The sequence below is a fragment of the Kogia breviceps genome, chromosome 6 (genome assembly GCF_026419965.1).
Source record: "Kogia breviceps isolate mKogBre1 chromosome 6, mKogBre1 haplotype 1, whole genome shotgun sequence".
NCBI classification, from domain to species: domain Eukaryota; kingdom Metazoa; phylum Chordata; class Mammalia; order Artiodactyla; family Physeteridae; genus Kogia; species Kogia breviceps.
The window spans coordinates 45430540-45454071 of NC_081315.1; the positions used below are offsets into that span (position 1 = coordinate 45430540).

Sequence of the window (23532 nt, forward strand, 5' to 3'; positions counted from 1 at the left end):
CTTAAATGGATATTACTAAGTGAAAGAAGCCTATGTGAAAAGAGTGCATACCGGAAAAGGCAAAACTATGGAGAGAATAAAAAAGATCAGTGGTTGCCGGGAGCTGGTGGGGAGAGAGGGATGAACAGGTGAAGCACAGGGGATTTTTAGGTTAGTGAAACTATTTTGTATGTTACTATGATGGTGGATACATGTCATTATATATTTGTCCAAATCTGTAGAATGTATGACACCAGGAATGAACCCTAATGTAAACTATAAATTTTGGGTGATAATGATGTGTCAGTGTAATGATCACCTGTAACAAATGGACCACTTCCAGGGAGGGATATTAATAACGGGGGAGATTATTTTATGCGGGGGTTGGGGCACATGGGAACTCTGTACCTTCTGCTCAATTTTGCTATGAACCTAAAACTACTTTTAAAAAGTCTGTTTAAAAATAAAGATACCAGGGGCTTCCCTGGTGGCGCAGTGGTTGAGAGTCCACCTGCTGATGAAGGGGACACGGGTTCGTGCCCTGGTCCGGGAGGATCCCACATGCCGCGGAGCGGCTGGGCCCCTGAGCCATAGCCGCTGAGCCTGCGCGTCCGGAGCCTGCGCTCCGCAACGGGAGAGGCCGCAACAGTGAAAGGCCCTAGTACCGCAAAAAAAAAAAAAAAGATACCAGGGTCCTACCTCTAAAAAAAACTATCAAAATAATACATGCATATAGTTAAAAATGAAGAAAATAAAGAGGTCACTGCCCTCTCCAGTCCTCTGTAGTGCATCCACATTAAAATATTTTTTCTCTTGTTAATCTCTGTTTTAAACAATTAGCTCATACTATTTACTTCTTACTGTACCAACTTTAGATATTATATTTCTTCCCTGGAATCTAGCAAAGTTTGCTCTGACAGATAGACTTAAGTTAATCATATTAATATGATTAACTCACTTGACTTTTGATGCCTTTCTTAGGGTTTCAGGTAGGGTGTAGTCAACTCTAAGGAAAATTGCCTTCATGTTTCATAAAGAGGTCAAAAAGAAAATCCAGCCCTCAGAAAAAAATCTGCTCACTCAGATATTTTAGAGAAAACTGCAAAAAATACCATGTAAATTTATGTTTTTGTGTGCAGAAATTGTCTTCTCATGTAGCTGAGAATTTGTTGGATGGCAGGAACCAATGCTTTTAACCTTTTTAGAATTTTTTTTAACATCTTTATTGGAGTATAATTGCTTTACAATGGTGTGTTAGTTTCTGCTTTATAACAAAGTGAATCAGAATTTCTCACTGCACTATGACAAACAGAAAATGATTTCACAACGGAGATCCAAGTGGGTGCTTGCACCCTACTTCAATCATTGAAGATTGCTTGTTTGGCTCCACTGATGGGTATGTTAGATGTGATGGTTAATTTTATGTTTCAGTTTGGCTAGGCTTTGGTGCCACGGTGTTCAAACACCAGTCTAGACATTGCTGTGAAGGTTTTTTGTTTGTTTGTTTTGCGGTACTCGGGCCTCTCACCGCTGTGGCCTCTCCCGTTGCGGAGTACAGGCTCTGGACGCGCAGGCTCAGCAGCCATGGCTCACGGGCCCAGCCGCTCCGCGGCATGTGGGATCTTCCCGGACCGGGGCACGAACCCGTGTCCCCTGCATCGGCAGGCGGACTCTCAACCACTGCGCCACCAGGGAAGCCCTGTGAAGGTATTTTTTTTACCTGGGATGAAGAAGAAGAAGATAGAATTCTCAAGACTGCACCCTAGAAACCCTGCCAGTCTCCAACCTGTTTCAAGACTGCAACATCAATTTTTTTTTTTTTTGGCCACGGCGCTCAGGATCTTAGTTCCCCAGCCAGGTATCGAACCCATGTCCTCTTCAGTGGCAGGGCAGAATCCTAACCACCGGACCGCCAGGGAATTCCCTCGAGAGAACTCTAACGGGCTCACTCTTGCAAAGAGCCTAACTTCCTTCATCCCTCCGTTCTTTCACAATCACCAGACAAAAATGCCAAACCTGAATGAACCCATGGACAGCTGAGCTCCCTTAGAGTAAATCACACACCGCTGTCCCAACTGTGATGTGGGCTACAGTGCTACCAGAGCACATAACAGGGACCTAAACTTGTCTTGGGGTAGGGTCAAAGGTTTTCAATTTTTTTGTTGTTGTTGTTTAGAAATTTTTTAAGCGTATTTATTTTATTTTAAAATTTTATTTATTTTGGCCGCGCTGCATGGCATGCAGGATCTTCCCTGACCAAAGATCGAACCCGTGCCCCTTGCAGTAGAAGCACAGAGCCTTAACCACAGGACCTCCAGGGAAGTCCCTCAAAGTTATTTTTGAAATAATTTTTAATTTCAAAAGAAACAATGACATTGACAACTGAGAGAGGAGTTGGGAAGTAGCTGAAGAGAAGCAGTGAAATGAGAATGTACCAATAAATGTGCAAAGGATCAGCAAGGTACTGGGGCAGGCATTTGATACTTCTTGGGAATTGGAATGATGTAGTAAATAGATGGGGAAGAGTAAAAAGATAGTTCAGGAAACAGGTGCAAAACACATGAATCTCTGCTGTCAAGAAGGGATTAAATGAAGTCAGACTTGGAAATAATGCAGCTGTTACAGGTTCTATGAGAAGTGTTAAGTCACCGTTTGGGAAGGCTTGTACCCTATTTAAAAGCTAATAAGCCAGTTTGTTACTGTTTCATGGTAGTGGACATGAGATTCCTGGGTCAAAGAGAACTTCATTACTCATGGCAAAAGCAGTAGCCCGGGCTTCCCTGGTGGCGCAGTGGTTGGGAGTCCACCTGCTGATGCGGGGGACACGGGTTCGTTCCCCGGTCCGGGAGGATCCCACATGCTGTGGAGCAGCTGGGCCCGTGAGCCATGGCCGCTGAGCCTGCGCTCCGCAACGGGAGAGGCCGCGACAGTGAGAGTCCCGCCTAGCACACACACACAAAAAAAATCAGTAGCCGGAGCTTCATGTCTGTCAATTCTCCATGCCTCCTAAGTCCCCCTCGGGTAACTAAGATAGACATAGATGGATGTCTGCACACACAGCGGGTTGCGTTACAGGAAAGGAATACTAGGTTTGGGCGGGGGGGGTCATTCTTCTACAATAAGTGGAAGAAAGCTTGTTGCTTGGGGAAGACATTACCTCAGCTCTGAAGATTGATCACCCCGAACAACCCTGAAAAATGACCTGGATAAAGAGCCGTCAGTACCTTGCATTCTTTGCATACCCAGCAAACATTTGCAGGGACACTCAGGGCCCATGGCAAATTGCTCTTCCCAGCAGTATGCTAGGTGTATGGGATGGGCGTTGGAGGAGGATGGGTAAATTCTCATACAAGGCTTGAAGAAAGGCATTGAGGAGGTGATGTTAGAACTGTTTTCATAAGAGGAATAAATGTTCATCAAGCAGGTGTGGGGAGGGAAAGTGTTTTTCAGCCTGTGACTCAGCCAAAGCACAGGTGTGGAAACTTGATAAGGGTTTGGTGGGCTCAGAAGACTTACTAGGGTCTTAATTATAGCTGGATCTTACAGTACCAGGTAGCAGTAGCCAACTGTGAGAGATTAGGCTAGAAAGATAACGAACTATCTTGTTAACCTTGCTAGAGTCTGAATATCATGCAGGCAATGAGAGGCCACTGAAGCTTTTTAAGCAGGAGAATGCTGTCACTGCTCTAGTGTATGTTTTAGAATGATCACTCTAGATTACCAGGTAAAAATGAACATAGTCTTCTACATGTGCTCTCTCTTAGACCCCCCTGAAAATGACAGTGAAGAGAATCACAAACTCTCAAGGATAGAGGGAAAGAAATAACAAACAAAATTTTAAAATCAAAAGCAAAGGGCTTAGGGAATTCTTGGGCAGTCCAGTGGTTAGGACTCTGCCCGTCTACTGCAGGGGGCATGGGTTCAATCCCTGGTTGGGGAACTAAGATCCTGCATGACGCAAGGCACGGCCAATAAATAAATAAATAAACTCATTTATTTTTTTAAAAAAGCAAAGGGCTCGGCTGATTTGGAAAAGCTAGACTAAACCAGCAGTGAGCAAAGCCAATAAGCAATCCTATTTACATCATAGAGCACCCTTAAAAACTGAGAAACTGGCTTTTGGAAGCAGGGTTAAAGTTGGTAACTAAAAGGATTGGAAATTCACTTAGGAATGAGTTATACACTTATGCTACCTCCCATCACCCTTAAGGTTAACTCTGAAGGCCGTTTTGTTTGGGAGAGAGTAAAACAGAGGGTCTTTGTATTGGAGGATATCAGGCACCTGGAATAGAATTAAGTGAAAAATTTTATACTGAATTCTGAGAGCCTCCCTCCCACCCCTGCAGCCCTTTTCTCTCACTTGATTTTCAAAAAACTTGCTCCACGGATTCAGAGCTTCCAATCAGCTTTTAAATGCCCACTTTTAAATATGATCAGATAATCAATGATCATTACCAGACACCCGTGGAAGCCTCTAACATGAAAGAATCCAAAACCAACAGAAGAAATAGAGACTGCAAGAGGGGAAAAAAACTTTAAAAAGCTATCATTAATATCAGAATTGAAAAATGATATTTTCAATAATGAAACAGACATTATCCTGGCAGCAGTTCAGAGTCTACTGTAGCCAAGCAAGACTGGAAGGGCTTTATTTAGGGAAACACTGACCAAGAAGACCTGAACTAAGATAGCAGTAGTGGAGATGACGATGTTATCATTTAAAGAATGCAGATGGGGGGCAGGGGAGGAATGCAGATTGCAGGCCCCTCCCTCACTAGAAAATGAATTCAGAACCTCTTGGTATGAAGATCCAGGAATCTGGAATCTGTGTTGTTTAACATTACCACAGCGATTCTGATATAGCCAGCTGGGCATTAGTCTAGAGATTGGGGAGTAGAGGATGTAGAATCTAATTGCATACAGGAGGGTAAAAAAGAAGTTGGGTGGGAGCGGATATCTAGGGTTTCTTTACTGTCTCACTGGGTGGATAATGGTGTCATTCCCAAATATAGAAACAAAGAGACACCTTTGAGTAGCCCCTCCCAAATAAAAGACCCATAGTACAACCTGGTGAAAGTCTCATGGGCAAGTGGAGGTATCTCTTGCTTGGATTACTGCTACAGTTTCTTGCCACCAACGCCTAAGGACACGAAAGCATCCTATGCCTTTTCATGTATCGTTTATTGATGCCCGGCTGCCTCCTCAGTCCTTCCCTAGCCAAAACAAAACCAAAACCCTGATCACTTTGTAACTGAGCAAGGTATCCTGCGTGCCAGGTGCAGAAAGCCAAACTCTTTGACAGCAGGTGTTTGCAGCAAAGTACGGGTTTATTTGCAGGGTGCCAAGCGAGGAAGTGGGAGATAGATCTCAGATCCACGCCATCTTGGTCTTTGAGTTAGGGACGTTTTAAAGGGGAAGAACAAAGAAACTGGGGTTAATCACAGTCTTCTTACATTTCTTAATCATGGTTTTGTGAGTCAGGTTGTCTCCAGTTTATGATTCTCTGGCCAGGTGATACAGGTCTGTGAGCTCATCTTGCTTTGGAGAAACATCCTGAGTTTGGATGTTAATGATGATGCATATATATCTACAACAGCAATTTTAGTACATCAACGATGTTATCAACAACAGCAGCCTTACTCATCTGACTTTAATTAGTGTTCAGTTAACAAAGGATTGAGGTTAGCGGTGACAAGAAAGGGAATACAGTTGTGGAGGGAGTTAATCATAAACTCAGTAGGGAGGACTCGGTTTCAATTTCCTCTCTGCTACCGGCACAGTAGCTTTAAAAAATATCACTATTACTGCTCTTGACATTTTAGATAACTAACTTAAACGCCTCCAACTAAAATTCCCTTAAAAACAGATTTTTATTCAGCGTATAGCTTAAGTAACTCTCCTCAGACCTGTTTTCTTTATAGCTCCTGTTGAAAGTTGAAATTTTCTTAGTTATCGTTTAAATTCATCTCTTCCAACTAAAATGTCAGCCTACTTATGACAGGGACTTTGTTTGCAGGCTTTATTGTTGCACAGTTCCCCACAGTGTAGGCAGGTTATAAAAAAAAGTCCAACGCATAAAGTCCAGTCACTCTCATTTCACAATGATTTCTTCGCTCTTCACGTTAAGTCTACGTAATATCTTTATCCCCGGCAAATATGAAAGGGTACGACTCCAACCCGGTCAACTTCAAAGTCCTTGCAAACCCTGTCCAAAACCCAACAACACCAGACCAGAGATCTGAAACGAGACCGGCCAGCAAATCAGCCAACACTTCTCTTGCATTGGCTCCGCAGCCCCGGGAAGGGGCGGGGCAGGAGGACGCTGCTGCCCCGGGTCGCTCGTGCTGACGTCAGCAAGGCGACGGGGAAGATTTCTAGGAACCGGAGAGCCCGGTGGGCTGCGCGGTGGGCCGGCTTTAAGGTGTTAGTTTGTTCGCTGTGTGTGAAAAAGTGTTGGGGTTGGATTGTCGGGAGAAGGTCCGGATGGGCTCGGACCTCCCCGCTACCCCCTCACCCCTACGCCTTCTGAGTGGGTCTCGGCAGGAGGCGGTATCCACTGGGGACACGTGTGAGGAAGGCGAAGTACGAAGACACCTGCGGCTGACTGCACACAGGTTTGCTTAGCTTCCGGGCAACCGCCTGGCCTCGGAGTTGAATCAGTGGTGTCTGGAGGGATGGAGTGGTGCAAAAGCTGAACTTGACCCGTGTGCTCTCCCCTCACCCTGCCTTAGACCCTCTGCTCCTTATTTCGAATGGAAATAAGCCTACCCTGTCTTGTTAGCGTGGTTTCGAAAAGCAATTGAAAAAATGTGTTGGAAGGTATAAAGTGCATTGTTATTAAACGTAGTTGCTTAGTGAAAGTTAAGCCGGTGGATACGGGAAAATAAAGTTTTTAGATTATTTATGTCTTTAAAATAGCCAATAACCTAGGAAGAGCCCCTGAGACTTCTGATGACTAAAGTAGCAGCCTCTACAGATATAAAGTAGCAAATATCTTAAAACTTAATGATCCCATTACATATATAATCTGTTTATCAGATGTTACTTCCCCCCCGCCCCCTTCTTATATGGTCCCAGAAATGTTTGGGCATCCAGTTAGTGTAGCATTCGCTATTGGAGCGAATGTATTTATGGTTCAGTTAATGAAAATGAAAACCTTAGACAACAAGAATAGATTTTGCCTTAATTCTCTATAGCAACCACTGGGAAACTGGCAATTAAAAGTTTAAAAACATGTTAATTGTTGTATAGATATGTGTGGCGAATCTTGTAATTTGTCATAAAAAATGACTTTTTAAAAAAGAATTTAATCCATTTTATAATCTTGCCCCTTTGATGTCAAGGGATTTTAGATTATAGTATATTAATCAGATTGTCCTCCCGTGGAAAATTAACTGCTGGATGTGTTTTTGCATTAAAACAATGCTTTTTTCCCCCTTGCATGTAGACTATAACTTTTTGTTAAAATGCTTTAGTATAATACATTCTGTAGTCTAGGCAATTTGTTATTCATTTGGGGAGAGGGAAGCAGAAGGTCCCCTTCTGCACTAACTGCATCTTGCAGAATGGACTCATTCCCATAATTTTAGTGCATGTTATGAAAAGCTTTCCTTATATTTACGTAATAATCATTTGTGTGTATGAGGAAAGCTTAAAAATTCTATCTTGTGCATCACAGGAAGAGCCTGTAAGTACTAAAGTTATTTTATATTTTAAAATTTTGTGTTTAGAAATCATAGCATTTCCAAACCTTATGGGTGTCAGCAGTTATTGGTTCATTTTGCTCTCTTTAGAAATGTTTTATTTTCTGTAATTGATATTGATTAAATGACATGGATGAATCAGTAGGGAAATGAGTTCAAATAAGTATAAACAAATAAAAAACTTGAATAATTAAAATAGGCTATTTGATAAATCTTACTTGCTTTGAAATCCAGAAAATAAATTTCACAGCGGGAAAACAAAAAATCACCTTTACCTTCAAGGAAATACTAGGAGTTGTGAAGTTTTTTTGTTGTTGTTCAGTCATCCCTAAAGTTTCTTTGATGAAATACTGTTTCAGATTTTCTTTTTTTTTAACTTTTAAAAAGTATTTTATTTATTTATTTTTGGCTGTGTTGGGTCGTCGTTGCTGCGCGCGGGCTTTCTCTAGTTGCGGCGAACAGGAGCTACTCTTCGATGTGGTGCTCGGGCTTCTCATTGCGGTGGCTTCTTGTTGCAGAGCATGGGCTCTAGGCATGCGGGCTTCAGTAGTTGTGGCGCCGCGGGCTCTAAGAACGCAGGCTCAGTAGTTGTGGCGCACAGGCTTAGTTGCTCCGAGGCATGTGGAATCTTCCCCGACCAGGGCTCTAACCTGTGTCCCCTGCATTGGCAGGCAGATTCTTAACTACTGCGCCACCAGGGAAGCCCCAGATTTTCTTTTTATAGAATCTGCATTGAGAGGCCCAAAGAACATTGTATTGATACAATATTGAGTCGTAATACTATATTTAGAGTCTAAATTTAAATGAATTTATTGACAATTTAAAAATCAAACTAGAGGGAATTTCCTGGCCGTCCAGTGGTTAGGACTTGGCGCTCTTGGGGCCCTGGGTTGGATCTCTGGTCGGGGAACTAAGATCCTGCAAGCTGCCAAACAAACAAACCAAACAAAAAAACAAATAAATATCAAACTAGAGTATGAAGAGCTTACTTCTTAACAATTGTAAAAGTGGCTTGCTGTGTTACAATAATAATAAGCACAGTTTTTATATAGAGGAGTAAAACTGGATGGATGTAAGGGTTTTTTCTCTTCTTTCTATCAGAGGTTGGTTTTGCTTTCACCTAAATTCAGTTCCTAAAAGCAGACTTCATTTGCATTAGTCTTTTCAAAGTTACCATACAGGATTGTATCCACTTTATTTTAATCAATCTGTAACAACTGAAGAAAAATGAAAAAATTAAGCATGTGGTACTTTAAATATGGTTTTATTTGGGGTAATTATTTTATTTATTATTATTCATTTCTTTTTTACGTTGTGTTCTGTTTTGACTGAATTCTACATTTCTGCTTGTTTCATCCTCACCTATGTATATACCATTCCCCTCTCAAATTTTCTTCCACCTCTGACAGGGAGTTAGGTCGCTTGTATCAAAATTTCAACCTCCTTGTTCTCAGCAAAGTTACCATAGACAGTTGGTAGTTCAGATTCTTTAACTGTGTGTCTTTGATGTATTTATTTTTGTGAGGAGTGATTGTATAGAATTTTTTCTCTACTTCCCACCCCCCAGCAAACTCCCTAAAACTCCTTGTCCCCCTGACATTTCTGGAAATAGGTAGAATTCTCTGCTACCAGTGATGTTCAGATAAACTTCAGTGAAATGACTCTTCAGGAATTGGTGCATCAGGCTGCCTCCCGTTATTCGGATAAAATAGCTGTATGTTTTGATGAATGTAACAACCAACCTCCAGTTTATTACACCTACAAGACTGTGGTTAGTGCTGCTTCTGAATTATCAAATTTTCTGCTGTTACATTGTGACTTTCAAGGAATTCGGGAAATTGGTCTCTACTGCCATCCTGGGATAAACTTACCCTCTTGGATTTTAGGGTAATAATTTTTAGAACTAAAAATTTAATATCTTAAGATTATTTTCAACAGATATTCTGTGCTGACTCTGTACTTTGTTTCTTTAGAATTCTCCAAGTCCCTGCTGCTTATGCACCTATTGATCCAGATTCACCACCAGCATTATCAATTCATTTTATGAAAAAATGTAATCTAAAATATATACTTGTTGAAAAACAGCAAATTAATGTAAGTGTGGGTATTTAAGTTGTTTGTTTGTATTTTTATGTGTTACATTTACTTTTCGATTGAAGGGGTCCCATCTCCTGTCTTGATTTCTAAATTCACTAACTCAGCAAAATTTCTTGGTCTCAGCACTGTTGACATTTTGGGTTGGGTGTTTGTTATGAGGAGTGTCCTGTACATTACAGGATGTTTAGTAACCCCCATGGCCTCATCTAATAATTGCCAGTAGCACCCCCTAGTTGCAACAACCAAAATTGTCTTCAGACATTCCCGAATGTCTCCTGGAGGCACCCTCCACCCCGCATGCTCCACTGAGAACCACTGCTCAATGGCATGGACATATCTTCTAGCCTCATAATAATGTATTGTGCATTGTTTTGAATTTACTTTCTCTTTCCAAAGTTGTTCTTCTAGTAGGAAACTTTTATAATACTTGATACTTTTATCTTGGTGTATTTATGGCAACTTACAGTGGTCAGCAACATTAAGGAACTGTATCCAAGCTTAGATTTTGAAAAAGAGATTGGCACTTAAACCAGACCTTTCTGGAAAACTAAATTTACTTATTTATTTTTAAGTGACTGCCAACCAGAGATCTAGCCAAGAAACACTGCTTTAGGGGCAAGAATTGGTATTATATGTTAAGCAGGGTACCCCATGTTTCATTATTATTTCTTCATTTCTTATTTATAAAATATTGTTTTACCATGGAGAAAACATTATAGAAACTATATTCAATTTAGCCTATTATTACCCATTTCCTATATGAACCATTTTATATTGGGGGTAGCTTAAATGCATTTTTCCTATTTCTGTATATGTGTGTGCATCTATATGTGTAATATATAGCAGTAAGACAATTCAAAAGCTTCAGATACTATATGGAGGACTTCCTAGAGAATAATGGGTATTAGAGTAAGGCCTCCAGAAAGAGACAATAAAGTATTAATTTGGTTCATAAATATTTTCTAAGCACACATATATCAGTGTCTGGCCACAGTTTTCTCTTTTTCTGTTCCTCAGATTGGTTATTGTTGATAAGTTAGCAAGACTAAAATGAGGATGTGATATTCATTTTTTTAACAACCTTGGTGAAAGTATTATAGACAGGGTGGGTGGGTGGGAGAATTAATTGTCAATATCGAGGTATTCTTTATAACTGCATATAGGAAGGAGTTGAGTACATAGCAAAACCCACAGAAAGTACCTGGCTTCCTGTACCATGATTTTGATGATGGTGTAAGTGTTCTTCCTTCACTTAACACAGGAGCAATCAGTGTATTTATTGAGCATCTACTGTATGCCCATGATCCACTAGAGTAGTGGTTTTCAGCTGGCCATGATTTTACCCGCCAGGAAACATTCTGCAATGTTTGGAGATATTTTTTATTGTCATGATGGAAAGGGGGTGCCACTGGCTTCTAATGGGTAGAGGCCAAGGATGCTGCTAAAAAACCTACAATGCATAAGACAGTCCCCACAAAGATTTAACTGTTCCAGAGTGTCAGTAGTGTTTAGATTGAGAAACTCTGCACTAGAGACAGGGTGTTTGGGAGGGCATTGGTATGTGAAAGCAGCCTAAGATATGATTCTTGCTTATATAGTTGGAGGGAAAAGGTTAGTACTTCCAAGGTCTGCATAGTGTGATATTGCCCTAAGCGAAGTATATGTAACCTAGTAGAGATAGGACAGTTTTAATGGAGGAGGATGGTTTTTGAGCTAGGTCTTAAGAATATGTGGACCTTAATTTTTTTTACATTACAGGATATACCACACCTTACACCTAAAACCACAACACAAACAGAAAACTCCTGGTCTTGGGTTGTGATCTTTTCCTCATTTAAATTGATTTCTTTATTGTGAAAACTTGTTATGCTTCATTAAGCTGCTGCTTATCAACCTAAAAAGATATACTCAAAGGAAACTTCTGTATTAATCTATTTCCATCTACCAAATAACTGAGCCAGAAACTCAGCAATCTTCTCAAGCTCACTCCCTCTCCAGAAAGTCATCAAGTCCTATTGACTCTTTCTTCATAGACCCTTTCTGTCTACCCTTTCTGTCTATAGACCATTCAGGCCTATATAGTATATCTGAATTGTTATGAAAGGTTCATTAAAGACTCTCATTTATCAGAGTCTTGCATATCAGTCTCTCCTTGACAAGCAAAGTCTAGTCTGTGCTATTGCCACTTTCAGTTGGATCCCATCACAGGTTAAGATCTAAACTCCTTGGTGTTGAGTGTACAGTTATTAAGGATTAGCATCTCATCTCCTATCAACAGCACTACTTATCTTCTCCACTCCCCCAATTCTGTAGCTTATTGGAATGCTTACTGTTCTCCATAACACCAGCTTTGTCAGGTCAGATACTGTGTATTGACTTGTTTGTTTAAAGTAGCCCTCTTTATTTGGAGAATAGCTACTTATAACACAAATATTACATATGAAGAATCAATCTCTGACCTTCCAGGTAAGTTAAGTTCAGCCTTCTCTGTTCTCATTTGTGTGGTTTTTTTTTTTTTTGATTGATTGATTTTGGCTGTGCCACGGTATGTGGGATCTTAGTTCCCGGACCACGGATCGAACCTGCGCCCGCTGCAGTGGAAACATGGAGTCTTAACCACTGGACCGCCAGGGAAATCCCCTGTTCTCATTCACATTTAAAGCATATTTCATTATCATACCACAATGCACTGCAGTTGTATGTTTTTATGTCTCTGTTTTAAAGATGAGTTTGAAAGTAAGCACTGCACTTTACTCTTGGAGGTTTCTCATTTATCTTTTTATTCTTGGATATACAGCAAGTACAGTTGACCCTTGAACAACTCAGGGATTAGGGGCACTGACTTCTGCACAGTGGAAAATTCGCCTATAACTTTACAGTTGTCCTTGGTACCCGCATCCGCAGATTCAGCCAACCTCGGATATAAGTGGACCTGCGCAATTCAAACCCATGTTCAAAAGTCAGCTGTACAGGGCTTCACTGGTGGCACAGTGGTTGAGAGCCCGCCTGCCGATGCAGGGGACACGGGTTTGTGCCCCGGTCTGGGAAGATCCCACATGCCGCGGAGCGGCTGGGCCTGTGAGCCATGGCCGCTGAGCCTGCGGGTCCGGAGCCTGTGCTCCGCAACGGGAGAGGCCACAACAGTGAGAGGCCCGGGTACTGCAAAAAGAAAAAAAAAAAAAAAGTCAGCTGTACTTAAAAAAAAAAAAAAAGCTATGTTGAATGAGTAAATGAATACTTAATATTCTATATATATTCTGTATAAAAGAGAATGCCTTTTAACGTATTAATGTTGTAAAACTTTGTTCCCCATTTAATACAGAAATTCAAATCTTCCTATGAAACATTATTGAACTATGATATGTTTACAGTAGAACATAATGACCTAGTACTCTTCAGACTTCACTGGAAAAATGTTGAGGTGCACTTGATGCTAAATAATAGCATAAGAAGAGAGACATATGAAAAAGAAAAAATGACAAGGAGCGTGAATTCTGAGAACAGCAGTGAAGAAAAGTCAGAAGAGCACATGGATGTGAGGCTAAAGCATTGCTTGGCCTATGTTCTCCATACATCAGGCACCACGGGGATACCTAAGATTGTCAGAGTCCCTCATGCATGTATAGTGCCAAACATCCAGCACTTCCGGTAAGTTCTATCCTTAGAATCCTTCTTCAGAACTTGTATTTTAAAGGGAAAAATGAATTTTGAAATACCTATTCTTTATAAGTCTTGTTCCTAAATCGACAGTCCTAAGTACTTGGGTCTCTTGTTTCAGCTATGTCTGAACTTTAGTTCTCTGCAGAGTAAGGCTTTACCTGTTTGATCCAGACCTGGAGCCAAACAACAATCAAATGATATGGCTGGAAGCTTTGCTTCTTAATTATTAGTAAGAAGAGAGGAAACATTCCTGGCAGAGGTACCTACAGAGGTATGGGAGAAAGAAGGAGTTTGGCTTGCTAGAGTGCACTGGGCAGAGCTGAAGAGTGGGAGGGTAGGACTCATGACCTGAGGGGGAAGGCACCTGCTGTGCTCTGTTGGAGAAGTTTGAACTTAATCCAAGGAACCATTAAAAAATTTTGCATTTCATTAAGTTTACTCTTATAGCATCGTTGAGTTGGTTTTACTGTTATGGGAAATGAGAAATCTCTCTAAAGTTGAGATTCTCAACTTTTTTTTTTTTTTTTGCGGTACCCGGGCCTCTCACTGTTGTGGCCTTTCCCGTTGCAGAGCACAGGCTCCGGACGCGCAGGCTCAGTGGCCATGGCTCACGGGCCTAGCTGCTCTGCGGCATGTGGGATCTTCCCGGACCGGGGCACGAACCCGTGTCCCCTGCATTGGCAGGTGGACTCTCAACCACTGCGCCACCAGGGAAGCCCCTCAACTTTTGAAGAAAGGAGGAAATAGAGGAGGAAGGGAACCAGAAGGGAGTAGGCTTAGAAAATCAGAGGAGGAAACAGAAATAGAAATGGAAACCTCATGGACACATCTATAATTTTATGTCATTATAAGTTTTATATAATTAAAAATTTTTTAGTAACCACATTTAAAAAGTAAAAAGTGGGGACTTCCCTGGTGGCGCAGTGATTAAGTATCTGCCTGCCAATGCAGGAGACATGAGTTTGATCCCTGGTCCGGGAAGATCCCACATGCCGTGGAACAACTAAGCCCGTGTGCCACAACTATTGAGCCTGCACTCTAGAGCCCTCAACCCACAACTACTGAGCCCACGTGCCTAGAGCCCGTGCTCTGCAACAAGAGAAGCCACTGCAGTGAGAAGCCCGCACACCGCAACAAAGAGTAGCACCCACTCGCCACAGCTAGAGAAAGCCTGTGTGCAGCACCAAAGACCCAGCACAGCCAAAAATAATTAATTAATTTTTAAAAAGTAAAAAGTGAAATTAATTTTAACAATATATCTCATTCAGTATACCCCAAATATCATTTTAATATGTAATCAATATAAAAATTTAGTGAGGTACTTTACATTCTTTTTTTTTTTTTTTTTAATTTTTGGCTGCATTGGGTCTTCGTTGCTGCACAAGGGCTTTCTCTAGTTGCAGTGAGTGGGGGCTACTCTTCGTTGCCGTGAGTGGTTCTCATTGCAGTGGCTTCTCTTGTCACAGAACATGCGGGCTCAGTAGTTGTGGCTTGTGGGCTCTAGAGCGTAGGCTCAGTAGTTGTGGCACATGGGCTTGGTTGCTCTGTGGCATGTGGGATCTACCTGGATCAGGGATCGAACTGGTGTCGACAGCATTGGCAGGCAGTTTCTTAGCCACTGTGCCACCAGGGAAGTCCTACATTCTTTTTTATATACGAATTATTTTCAAAATCTAGCATGTATTTTATACTTAAACATCTCTATGTGGACCAGTCACATTGTTAGTGCTCAATAGGCACATGTATCTAGTGGCTGCCATATTGGATGCCCAGGTCTAGAAGGAAGGAATGGTTAAATGCTGCAGAGGTGTCTGTTGTAATTGGCAGTCTTTTTGTTTTGTTTTGTTTTGTTTTTAATATTTATTTTATTTATTTATTTAAATTTTTGGCTGCATTGGGTCTTAGTTGTGGCATGCACGATCTTCATTGTGGCATGTGGGATCTTCTGTTGTGGCGCATGGGCTCTTCATGTGGCTTCTCTCTAGTTCTGGTGTGCAGGTTTTCTCTCTCTAGTTGTGGTGTGTGGACTCTGTAGTTTGCCGCACGTGGGCTTCTCTCTAGTTGAAGTGCGCAAGCTTAGTTCCCCGACCAGAGATTGAACCCACATCCCCTGCATTAGAAGGCAGATTCTTTAACACTGGACCACCAGGGAAGTCCTGACAATCTGGTCTTTGGTGACTTCACTTCTATTTCCAGGGCTGAAGACAGTACAGGCTGGAGATAAGAGAATGAGAGATAAGGAAATGGAAACAACAAAAGTAAAGTGTTATTTTCTAGAAACTAGTTTTAATAGAAGAGAAAGGATTCTGGGAGGGTGTAGCTTTTTTATCTTTGTTTTTAGATGGGAGAGACTTGTAGGCTGAGCATAAAGACCTGGTAGGAAGATTGGTTAGGAAAATCAAGTAGTAAAAATATGGTAAAGGAGTAAGATACTTTGAGATGGGAGGAGATGATATTTAAAATACTCTCTCTTCTTTAGAGAGCCTTAAAAGGATAAGAGGGATAATAAATTACATAAATTCTTTATGTAATAAGGAATGTTAGAGGAAGTTGTTGGATTGTAACTTTAGAAATAAATAGGATGCAATGTCCTATGCTAACATTATGGGAAGTGAGGTGGGGATGGAGATATAGGCAACTTGAAGAGAGTGGAGCTGATTTGGAATCTAGGAGAGGTGGGAAAGACAGCTAAGAGGCACTGGGCCTAACAGGCAGGAATTGTCTGTAAGGTGAGAGCAAATATGTGCTCAGTGAGGGATGAGGGGCTAATTTGTGAGTAGAGTGTACAAATTTCTTGATAGCTATTTTGTGCTTGAACTTAATGAAATCTCTTTGCTTATTAAACCCTTTTTGGTTTACTTTTAGGTTCACAAGTAAGCAAAGTGCTAAATAATTGGATTCTGAAAGATGAACTGTAAAGATATCCAATTTAGAAATTGAAACAGTGATGTTAAATTTTCTATTTGATTTGAACTTAAATCACCAAGCTAAGGAGTACCAAATTTCAGCTGACTCCCCAAATATCAGTATAACCTGTTAGTAAGATAAAGCTGAGTTTATTGCTTACATTGGTAAAAGAGAATGCTGCCTACTTCCAAGAGTATGATGGTCTCAGAGGAGAAGGGAAAGATCTGATTTACTGAGATTTTGAAGTAAGGTAGATCTTTCCTTTTTTTTTTTTAAATTAAGTAATTTATTTATTTTTGGCTGCATTGGGTCTTCGTTGCTGTGCACGGGCTTTCTCTAGTTGCAGCGAAGCAGGGGCTGCTCTTCTTTGCGGTGCATGGGCTTCTCATTGCGGTGGCTTCTTTTGTTGCAGAGCACAGGCTCTAGGCTCATGGCCTTCAGTAGCTGTTGCTCGCGGGCTTCAGTAGTTGTGGCTTGCAGGCTCTAGAGAGCACAGGCTCAGTAGTTGTGGTGCACGGGCTTAGTAGCTCCACAGCATGTGGGATCTTCCCGGACCAGGGCTCGAACCCATGTCCCCAGCATTGGCAGGCAGATTCTTTATTTATGTATTTATTTTATTTATTTTTTGTCTGCATTGGGTCTTCGTTGATGCGCGCAGGCTTTCTCTAGTTGCGACGAAGTGGGGCTACTCTTAGTTGCGGTTTGCAGGCTTCTTATTGCGGTGGCTTCTCTTGTTGCGGAGCATGGGCTCTAAGTGCGCGGGCTTCAGTAGTTGTGGTTCGTGGGCTCTAGAGTGCAGGCTCAGTAGTTGTGGTGCACGGGCTTAGTTGCTTCGCAGCATGTGGGATCTTCCTGGACCAGGGATCAAACCCACATCCCCTGCGTTGGCAGGCGGATTCTTAACCACTGCACCACCAGGGAGGTCCCTATATCTTTCAATACAGGGACTTAATTTAAGGATTGGGTAAGGTTTGTGATATAATAATGATGAATTGGTGGAAATAGCAAAGGAACTTTTGAGAAAAGAGGTTCAGAGAGTCTTAGGTTATAAACTGTTTTTGATGCTTTTGTTAAAGAGGTGATTTGGTTTTCATTAATGAACAGTAAAGTTATATGTAACTTCTGTTTTCTTGGTTTAGAGTCCCTAGAATAATAAAACTGCTAATGAAGACAATGTAAATAGTAAGTCCTATTAATATAGACAGTAAACTCAGTAAACTGTGAGGGTAAACCTTTTTTGTTTTTTTTTGTTTTTTTTATCTGTGACAGTACTACTCTCTGAAAGCAGATGATGGGACTTTGATTTGCTGTTTGTCTTTTGCTTTATTGTTTTAATAACATGTGAGAAGAATTGTGTTGTTTATGCCCACAGGCATTTTACTAAGACAGATATGTTATCTTCTGTAGTGACAACATGGAATTGAACTTCCCTTAAAATATTTACTAATCTTTCTAGATTATGCCAAAAAAAAAGAAAAAAAAAGGTGAATAGCTGCTCTTTGATAGCTGTGCATCAGATATATAGTCTTTAGTTGTATAAGCATTTGTGAGCTTTTAGTTTTTAAGGAGCTATTTTGTTTTTTGTGCACAATTACCTAGTTTGATTGCAGAGTCAGAAATGAAATGGAAATTTAAAACTCCTTTTGTTTCAGTCAAACAAGAAAAGTAGCTCAGTGAAGTTAAAAAAAAAAGTAAAAAAAGAAAAAAAAGTAGAACTTTTCTATTATTTTATTGTGGCTTTTTTTTTAAGCCCCCTTTTACTTCTGGAGCTTGATGACTTAATATAGTACTCTGAAGGAATGCCCAACAAAAATCCTTTTTATATATTTGTTTAGATTATTTATCTTGTTAAATATATTTTTATAATCATATCTTAAAGAGAACTACATGGGCTTCCCTGGTGGCTCAGTGGTTTAAACTCCACCTGCCAATGCAGGGGACATGGGTTCAAGCCCTAGCCCAGGAAGATCCCACATGCTGCGGAGCAGCTAAGTCCGTGCACCGCAACTACTGAGCCTGTGCTCTAGAGCTCACGCGCCACAACTGCTGAAGCCCTTGCACCTAGAGCCCGTGCTCCTCAACAAGAGAAGCCACCGCAATGAGAAGCCCGTGCACCACAACAAGGAGTAGCCTGCTCACCGCAACTAGAGAAAGCCCATGCTCAGCAACAAAGACCCAACGTAGCCAAAAATAAAAAAGAGAACTATAGTTATTTTTCTTGCTGAATTCTCTTCTCAGTTGACCTTCTAAAATAAATTTTTGGGCAGACATCTTTTCTAATATTACATATCTTGAATATTCTGTTGAAATTAATACAGGAACATACAGTTGTAAAGTCTTTTAAAAATGGTATTTAAGTACTATTTTTTTTGGTTGATATTTATGACTTTGCACAAGTTACTTAACCTCCCTGAATTTCCTTTTCCTCCATTTTTAAATGGTGGTAATAACCATATCTGCATCATAGGGTGGTTGGGAAAATGAGAAACAATAAGTAAGATATACAGCACCTAAGCCTCAGAAGTAGTAAGCTCAACAAATTTTTTTTTTTTTTTTTTTTTGCGGTATGCAGGCCTCTCACTGTTGTGGCCTCTCCCGTTGCGGAGCACAGGCTCCAGACCCGCAGGCTCAGCAGCCATGGCTCACGGGCCCAGCCGCTGTGTGGCATGTGGGATCTTTCCAGACCGGGGCACGAACCTGTGTCCCCTGCATCGGCAGGTGGACTCTCAACCACTGCGCCACCAGGGAAGCCCCTCAACAAATATTTGTTCCATTCTATCTCTTTTCTTCTTTAAAATCTGTCTCTTTTAACTTTTCCTATACTGGATACTTCTTAAGCTACATTCTTTAACTTCCAGATTCTCCATGAATGCTTAACACTGCCCACTTTTGTTCACAGAACTGAGACCAAAAAAATGATTTCCAGGGCTCAAGCATTATTGAAAGCCTGTTATAAAATATGTTCTCCCCTGAATTCTAACTAGGAAACCAGACAATATTTGTGAAGAATAAGTCCATTAAAAATTGAAGTTTGAGTGTAGCTTTTATCATACATTTTTTTTTTAGCTTATCTGAGACACAAATATATAATTAGATTAAGTTATAATCAGATTTAGGGCTTCCCTGGTGGCACAGTGGTTAAGAATCTGCCTGCCAGTGCAGGGAACATGGGTTTGAGCCCTGATCCGGGAAGATCCCATGTACCATGGAGCAGCTAAGCCCATGCACCACAACTACTGAGCCTGCACGCCACAACTACTGAGCCTGCGTGCCACAACTACTGAAGCCCGTGTGCTTAGAGCCCATGCTCCACAACAAGAGAAGCCACCGCAATGAGAACCCTGTGCACCTCAATGAAGAGTAGCCCCCGCTTGCTGCAACTAGAGAAAGCAGCACAGCAGTGAAGACCCAACGCAGTCAAAAATAAATAAAATAAATTTATTTAAAAAAATTATATATATATATAATTATATTTAAAAACCTATATTGTTGGGGAAGAATAACTTTTCCTCTACCCTCTTAAGTTCAGTACCTGGGAACCTGTGAATTAGACTGACAAAAGACAGATTAACAAAGAAGAAATGTTTATTCATATATGTATGGGAGCTAACAAAATAATAGCTCGCTCATTGTAGCGGAGGCAGACTTTTACCTTTGTCAATGAAAATTCAATTAACAAATTGAGAAGAAAAAAAGGAATTTTATTCAAGCCAAACTGAGGATTATAACCTGAGAGAGTCTCAGAAAGCTCTGAGAACTGTTCTGCATGTTAAAAGTCGAAGGCACACTCATACATTTTCCGGACAAATGATCATACACCAAAATGACATACTGATATTTTACATAAAGTTCTCCAAAGATATATATATAGTCCAGGTAAGCATGTACAAAGCGAGTTGCAAGTCATTACGACCCCCTACAGAGTTGGGAAAGAATGCTGTTCTTTTAAGAAGTCACATTGCTAGCATCAGAAGAAAGGGGGGAGAAATGATCTTTTACAGTGGAGGAGGCATTCATATCTTTGAGGAGGCTTGGTTAATGTGTAATGCAGATGCACGCTGCACAGTTGGGAAGGAGGTGGGAGAGACCCAAACAGACACAGAGAATTTTATGTTTAAATTTTCTTGTCCTGCCTTAAAATGTAAATTTTATTTCATCACTTTTTATCCTCTTAGGATTCTTTTTGGCTGGGTCTGAGAATTAGATCGACAAAAGAAAGGTCAATGGAAGAAAAGCATACATTTAAGTATAACAAGTTTTATGTGACACAGGATCCTTCATAAGGAATGACCCAAAGAAATGACAAGACTATATTAGGTTAAACAAAGAGAGGCAGTTGTGGAAAAGTGACTAAACTGTGTGGGGAGGCTAAAGGAAGATAAGAATTATTTTAACCAGGTCTCTTTTGTATAGAGTTCTCTTGCTTTCAGCGTCTCATCCTTGATATTAAGAACATTACTTTCCTTCTGGTATAGGGAGGACATCTTTCATGTGGGAATTTCATCTGTCTTTATGAAAAACAGGAAGGTCAGAGTGTTTTTGTTTTGCTGTTTTTCAAGTGCCTTTAATTCAAAATGGTCAATATACCAGAGCTGCATATTTTGGGATAGCATGTTCTGAACTCCATCATTAAATGCTTAAAGTTGGGGCTTATCTACCTAACTTAGTAGGGGAAAGGGAGGGGAAGAAATGCTTCTATGGGATATACAAATTGGTTTCTTTAGGAAAGACAAAAGCAGATAAGAAACTTTGTGGTAATGTTGGCCTATGCGTATGAGGGTAGTTTCATCATGTCCTCAGGGCCATAAAACTCCCCAGTAGAGGGGGTTTATGGTGGGTTTACTCTTGGTGTACTTTTGGGAGTAAAAGTCACCCTGAAGATGGAATTTATGGTAGTCTCATTCCCCAGAAGTTTCTGCTATGAGTCAGATAAGGGAAGCTCCAGGAAGGCTTCTTTCTGCATCTGTTGAATCCAAAATGTCTTCAGCTTAAAGTAATCTTCATACCAACCCTGGGGTTCCAAGTGGGTGCCCACAATACCATGCTTGAAGATATTTTGAAGTTAAGGTAATCCCTGCATTTAGATAGAATGAGTTTTGTGTCTTTAAATTGAAAAGTGTTATAGGCTCATTGCTGACCATCCATGCTCTATAATACCCTTATCACATACATTCTGTTCTGCTCTTTGTTGAGTTATTGAGAGAAAATGCCAAATAGTGGGAAAAGGGAGTCAGAGGTCTCTATTAATCCTCATTCAATAAGTAGTATAGAATAAGTCAAGATTCTACCTGAAAAACAGAACTGGGAGTATATATCAGGGATCTATTACAAGGAATTGGCTTACCCTTGTGGGGCTGGTAAGCAAGACTGAAGTCCATTGGGTAGACAATTAGGGGTGATTGTGAACAGACTGGAACCCCATGGGCATGTGCTTGTCCACAGGCAAGTTGGGAAAGAGGGTCCAGGGGAAAGGGAGAGTAATGGCTGAACTAGCTAATTGCTGATCCAGCTGCTATTTGGAGTCTCTTCAGAGAAGACCTAAACACTCTCTTAAAGGCCTTCCAACTGAGTAAATCTAGCCAACGCAGAATAACCTCCCTTTTGATTAAAGTCAGCTTATCAGGGACTTTAATCATATCTATAAAATCCCTTCACAGCAGCACCTAAGCTGATTTGAATTTGTTTGATATTTGAATTTGAATTTGAATAAGTTTGATTGAATAAATGGGAGAAGGTGTGTGTACTATCAAATGACAGTTGTCTACCTTCTGTCCTCCAACTGTCTAGAGAGAATATCCCTTGTCTTCTACCCTAATGGGAAAAACACTATCAATAGAAAGGGAATTCTGAGGACTGTAATTCATTCCAGTCAAGTTGACACATCAGAAGGCGATCACATATGATAAAATACATCATGGTAAAAAGTGGCTTTGCTTTAAATGGCTTTTAAACCTTACATTTATAAAGAAAAGTTCTAGAATTAATAGCACCGTTTTGGTTAATCTAAGAGAAAAAAAAAATCTGGCCAACATCAGGAAACTTAATGGTTGTAAATACTTCTTTAGGATATGTGTTTACTAAATGTTAGGCATTTCTCATAATTACATTCTGTTTTGCCTTAGGGTGCTTTTTGAGATCACTCAGGAAGATGTTTTGTTTCTGGCTTCACCTCTGACCTTTGATCCTTCTGTTGTGGAAATATTTGTTGCTCTATCAAGTGGTGCCTCTCTGCTTATTGTACCAACTTCTGTCAAAGTGCTCCCATCAAAATTAGCTGCTGTTCTCTTTTCCCATCACAGAGTGACTATTTTACAGGTACATTTTAATAGCAAATGAAATGTTTTGTTTTTAATTGTTCAATATTTTAAGTGTGTTAGAGAATATTTTATATTCCTGTAGCTCTTTACAATGGATTAATGATAATCTAGTTAGATTATCAAGGGCTGTCTTCCTGATGATGTCGCTTTTTGTTTGTTTGGGAATGAAGAAAATCAGTTAATTCTGTCTAGAAAATTCTTTTACTATGCACTTTGTACATACTATAATAACTAAAGGAACTTTTACTCAAATCTGTTGGGATATGCCTCTCTTGTCTTAAAGTTTTGAGTTTATTGTGTTTCCCACTAAAAGCTGCTTCAAGTAAGTTAAATTATAATTGACTTAGAAATTTAGATTTTCTGATTTTTACATCGGTATGTTTTATATTAACCTAAAAATATTTTTTAAGTTTGGCATTTTTGAAGATTTAAAAAATATATATGTTAAAGTATGTGACTCGTACTCTAGCCTTAAGATATAACATTGCAAGTGGTTAATGAAACTAGCGAGAATGTGACTCGTACTCTAGCCTTAAGATATAACATTGCAAGTGGTTAATGAAACTAGAGAGAATTAATAAAATTATATGCATATCATGATAAATGAAAATTTTTTTAAATGAGACTTGAGAGGATGTTAAATTTCTTCCCAGAGACAAAATTTGATGCTGACTTTCTTTTTAGGAAATGTGTTTTTCATCCTATTAAAAAAACCATTATATATAAATGAAATGAGTATAGCAATGCAGTTTTGCTAGGTATCAGTGGTATAAATTCTCATCTGTTGGTGAATCATTCTATGAATCTGGGCAAAATTTTAATTATACAACTTTTATTTTCCTGTAAAATTCAAGGAGTATAATTTTTCA

The 23532-nt window shown here is 40.2% G+C and overlaps 1 protein-coding gene across 10 annotated transcripts in view; it reads left to right on the forward strand.

Moving 5' to 3' along the window:
- The first annotated feature begins 6303 nt into the window (after positions 1-6303).
- AASDH (aminoadipate-semialdehyde dehydrogenase) overlaps positions 6304-23532 on the forward strand; it is a 47084-nt gene continuing 29855 nt past the window's right edge. For 6 of the 10 annotated variants that reach the window (XR_010841014.1, XR_010841015.1, XM_067035780.1 and 3 more), the window contains exons 1-5: positions 6304-6593; positions 9295-9569; positions 9656-9776; positions 13102-13427; positions 22469-22661. Coding sequence is in view for 8 of the 10 variants with exons in the window: in XM_067035780.1 (XP_066891881.1) it covers positions 9340-9569; positions 9656-9776; positions 13102-13427; positions 22469-22661 (870 nt within the window). In the remaining 2 variants the exon portion in view is untranslated. The remainder of the gene's footprint in view (positions 6594-9294; positions 9570-9655; positions 9777-13101; positions 13428-22468; positions 22662-23532) is intronic. The other 4 variants (XM_067035781.1, XM_059067752.2, XM_067035782.1 and 1 more) reach the window with 3 other exon arrangements.